The sequence below is a fragment of the Colobus angolensis genome, unplaced genomic scaffold, assembly GCF_000951035.1.
Source record: "Colobus angolensis palliatus isolate OR3802 unplaced genomic scaffold, Cang.pa_1.0 Scaffold314, whole genome shotgun sequence".
Classification (NCBI taxonomy): Eukaryota; Metazoa; Chordata; class Mammalia; order Primates; family Cercopithecidae; genus Colobus; species Colobus angolensis.
The window spans coordinates 1,077,077-1,081,411 of NW_012116422.1; the positions used below are offsets into that span (position 1 = coordinate 1,077,077).

At 51.9% G+C, this 4,335-nt stretch overlaps 1 protein-coding gene across 5 annotated transcripts in view; it reads right to left on the reverse strand.

Moving 5' to 3' along the window:
• P4HA2 (prolyl 4-hydroxylase, alpha polypeptide II) overlaps window positions 1–4,335 on the reverse strand; it is a 35,328-nt gene that overhangs the window by 30,558 nt on the left and 435 nt on the right. For 2 of the 5 annotated variants that reach the window (XM_011951059.1, XM_011951061.1), the window contains exon 2: window positions 3,742–3,877. The exons of 1 other annotated variant lie outside the window; for it this stretch is intronic. Coding sequence is in view for 2 of the 4 variants with exons in the window: in XM_011951057.1 (XP_011806447.1) it covers window positions 3,353–3,457 (105 nt within the window). In the remaining 2 variants the exon portion in view is untranslated. Of the gene's footprint in view, window positions 1–3,352; window positions 4,019–4,335 lie in introns of those variants that run through there. 2 more of the 5 variants (XM_011951057.1, XM_011951058.1) reach the window with 1 other exon arrangement.

Sequence of the window (4,335 nt, forward strand, 5' to 3'; positions counted from 1 at the left end):
CTCAGTCTCCCGAGTAGCTTGGACTACAGGCGTGCGCCACCACGCCCAGCTAATTTTTGTATTTTTAGTAGAGACAGGGTTTCACCATATTGGCCAGGCTGGTCTCAAACTCCTGACCTCAGGCAATCCACCCGCCTCGGCCTCCCAAAGTGCCGGGATTACAGGCGGGAGCCATTGCACGGCCTGAGCCATCACACGGGCCTGCACCTCACTTTTCTTTTCCCTCACCTTGGCTGTCCTGCAATTACACCTTCCAATAAAGCATTAAGTACTTAAGCTCTGTCTCAGGCTGTTTCTGGGAACCTAGTCTGAGATAACCACTATTTGTTTCCAAAAATCTTTCATTTCTATTATCTAATTCTCACCCAAACCTTGTAAGCTAGGTAAGTACCTCCATTTCAGATATAAGATAGATACAAATGACAAACAGCTGAGGCTGAGAGAGGGTTTCCTGCATACCTGACATCTGACAACAAATCAATGACAGAACCAAAAGTCAAACGCAAAACACACTCTGCTAGATATTGCAGCCATCCAGTCCTACTCAGTAATCTGTTACCTTAAAGTGCAATGGACTCCCAAACAGGGGAGCCACACTTTGCCCAGGAAGAGCATGCCTGCCCAGGTTAAGGACTTTATCATGGGTTACATCAAAGGTTCATAAAGCAGGTCCATGACATCCCTGGCTGGATCTCACCAGAGGGAGGAATGCAACATGGACCCAGAAAACAGCACCATGGTCCCTTAAGTTCAGATGGGCAGTCACTCCTACCTTAGACAAGACAGCACTCACAAATAACCAGCCAGTCCAGCTCAGGGCAAGGCAGTACAGTCGAATGGATAGGCACACCTGCCCTAGGGTCAGACATACTAAAAGTTAAACCCCGGTTCTATACCACTTCCCAGCTTTGTGACCTTGGACAAGTTACAGGATTCCTCAGTTTCCCCATGTATATAATAGAGACAATACTAGGACCTATATCTCGTAGGGCTGTTGGAGGACTGAATATGATGACAGATGTTGGCAGGTAGCCCCACACTAGGCATAATTTATGTCAATCATTAGTAACAAGGGCAGCAGAGAAACATCAGTGGACCTGAGGCAGCCAGCTGCCCAGCCCAAGTCAGCTGATTCCTGGGTGAGAAAGAAGGTCCAGACTAGGGGACAGTGAAGACGCACACAAGGCAGAAATTGGGCGATCTCCACGTCCCAGGAGCTCAACAAGAGATGAAACATTTAATTCAGGAGAGACTGGAATCAGGTATAATGTAGTACATTGATCATCAGGGGATAACCTTGGAACTGGTCAATCACTGGTTCTAAAGCTCATCAAGCAATGTTCTCCAGCAAAAGGCGAAGGACTGGACCAATACTCTAGGATCTCACACACTTACATGCCTCTGACCTGCTCATTCCAGGCTCCTACAAGTACCCAGGCCTGAGGATCTCCACTACACCCCGGCCCTCAGAGTGCCAGGTACAAAACAGGCCACACTCTAAGCAAGCACTTCCTGAAAGGTCCAGAGCAGATGCTGGCCTCTTACCAGGTTCAGACAGATTCCATCTGAGCTGGAGAGCATTCTACCCAAACACTTAATCCTCTGCCCTGCAATGACACCAACTGAACAAGAACTCTCTTCTAGAGCTCCAGTAAATCATCCAGACTTTTCATTCCCCTCTGCTCTGAGGAAAAAAAAACAAAAAAAAAAAACTGTCTTTCTATCCTTCATTCCATGTCCCTAGCACAAAAGCCCACAGACCACAGGACCTTCCAGCCCTCTTTGCTCCAGGACAGGCTGATGTCTTACCCTAAGGAACTTCAAATGTCCAAATTGTTAGATGTGAGCAACTTTCCCGAAGTTTAACTCTCATTCCAGCACTCTGCTGGGCTTGCACGTACTTGCATCACAGCTTTTCCTGCCAACTTCCATCTGCCTAACAGTAAACTCTTGACAGACCCCAGGAGCCAGGGACACACCTCCTAGCCCTCTGCACACTATCAGCCAGCGTGGCCACAAATCAGCCAAGGCCTTGCTTACAGTCTCAGACCCTCCCAAGGATGTGGGAGGGCAGAGTGAAAAAGGGAGGCCTTCTTAGGAAATGAGGAGACCCTAGATTCCCTCAACCGACTCATTCCTCAGAGCTGTACCCACGTAGTCTCTTCCTTTGATGAGCACTCACAGCTGGGCTCCTCCCCTGGCACATGGCCAGCTGCCAATATGAAGCAGCAATCTCAGAGTACGAGCTACCCACAGGCAAGAATAGTGCCTCAGCCACCTCTTCTCTCTCCTCCCTCGTGCCAGCCCCAGGCACGCTGCAGTCAGAAGCCAAACAGGCAGGAGGCACTCAAGGGATGAACTGAGATCAGCTGGGGCCAGTCTAAACCAGTGACTAAGTAAGCACTGTCTAGAGTACCCCAATGCAGAGCTTTCAACAGGATACAAGGGCCTATCACATGCCACAGACAATGTCTCAGCTAAGCTGTCACCAAGTCTCCCTGCTAAGCTCTTAAAGAACTAGGGTGATCCAGTATGACAGCATCTTTGGGATGAGGCCCCCAGCCAGCTCACTCCATCCTTGCTACGTGGCTTCATTGGCTGGGCCACACAGTGGACACTCTGCTGTGTAAGAACAAGGAGGCCCTAAAAGAAAAGAATCCAAAGATCAAACATTCTGTGAGTGGGGAGAAGCAAACAGAGAGACTGGGCCCTGAGGCCCAGAACCACAGTGAGAGGCTGCACCTTGGGCACTTCAGGGGCAGTTTAAGTACAAGCCAAAGGAAATCCGAGTTCATTTAACAGAGACTAAATTATGAAACCCATTAATGTCAGATGAGATATAGGCTGAGAACAAGCAGCAGATCCCAAAAACATCCTATAAATTCTTAGGTGGACAATGGATCTCTGCAAAGTCTGGGATACTTAAGAATGCCCCAAGTTACAAAGTGATGAACTCCAGCCCTTGCTCTTAGGACAGGATCTCCTACAAGAGGGCTGAGGCTGTGAGGCCCCAGGTAGTCTAGATCAAGAAGCACAAATCTCGGGTGTCACTCTACAGCAAAAGACAACAATTTCAGTCTTGGGAGGGATCCCAATGCTCTCCTGCATCATTTGTTTTTCCTTTTTTCTTTTTTTTTTTTTTTTTGAGATGGAGTCTCGCTCTGTCGCCCAGGCTGGAGTGCAGTGGCGCGATCTCGGCTCACTGCAACCTCTGCCTCCCAGGCTCATGTGATTCTCCTGCCTCAGCCTCCCGAGTAGCTAGGACTACAGGCACATGCCACCACACCCAATTTTTTGTATCCTCCTGCACCATCTTAAAGGGTCAAATAGAACACAAAGGCCAGGGGCCCACGTGGGCTGCCCAGCAATACCTGAGGCAGGAAGTGTCCTGATCCAGGCTCATGCTGCGAGGGCCAACTGGGCATCTTACACATGCACGGCACAGTACCAGGCACATCGTCTCACTCCAGGGTCTTGTGGACAGCGTCCGTGGACAGCTATCCCCTACAGAGTTCCTTCCCCATCACCTTGCTTCCACTACAATGCCATAGGGAATGGCATTGGCCAAGGTCTCTGCTCCCACTCATATAGGCTGTTCCTCTGTCCACAGTGCCCTTTTGCCAGCCTTCCTCTGACCACTCCAGCTCATGGGTCACCTCTTCCGGTAAGTCCCCTGGCCAGAGGCAGCCAGTCCTCCACCAAGTACCCACAGCCCGCATTCCCTTCCAGCACAGCGCTCACCACACCGCTCCGGGCCAGGACCTTCCTGCTCTTCCAATCCGCCTGTCCCACTGGGTTAGCAACTGCTTGCGGTTTCTGGCACACAGAAGGGTCCCGTTTGTTGAATTAGTTAACGAATTATCACGGGTCTCCGCAGCTGCCAAGGAAAAACAACGCAGGTTCCACAAGGATGTCTGGGGGAGAAAAAAGACTTTCTGATCCAATGGCCCATCTAATGGGCTCCAAGCCGGACCCTGCCAGGACAAGACCTCGGACTCCCAGCCCTTGGGAGGGTGCAAAACGGGCCTGGCCAATATGAAAAGCCCCTCAGGGCCAGGCGGACGCCGCACCCTTGCTCCCAACAGTCAGCAGCCCGGGGTCAGGCCGCCACTTCCCGGGAGCCTGACAGGGAAGGGCGGCCAAGTTCCCAGGCCCGCCCGACCGCCAAGGGGACCGCACGAAGGGCGCCGCTGACCTCACCACCCTGAGCTCGGGAAGGCTTGCGGGCGGCGAGACAAGAACCCAGACGGGTACAGAAACAGGGCGGAGGGCGCAGCGTTGCGGCCCGGACTGCTTTGCGGACGGCTAGCAGCGCGACCCCTGGCCCCGGCCCCG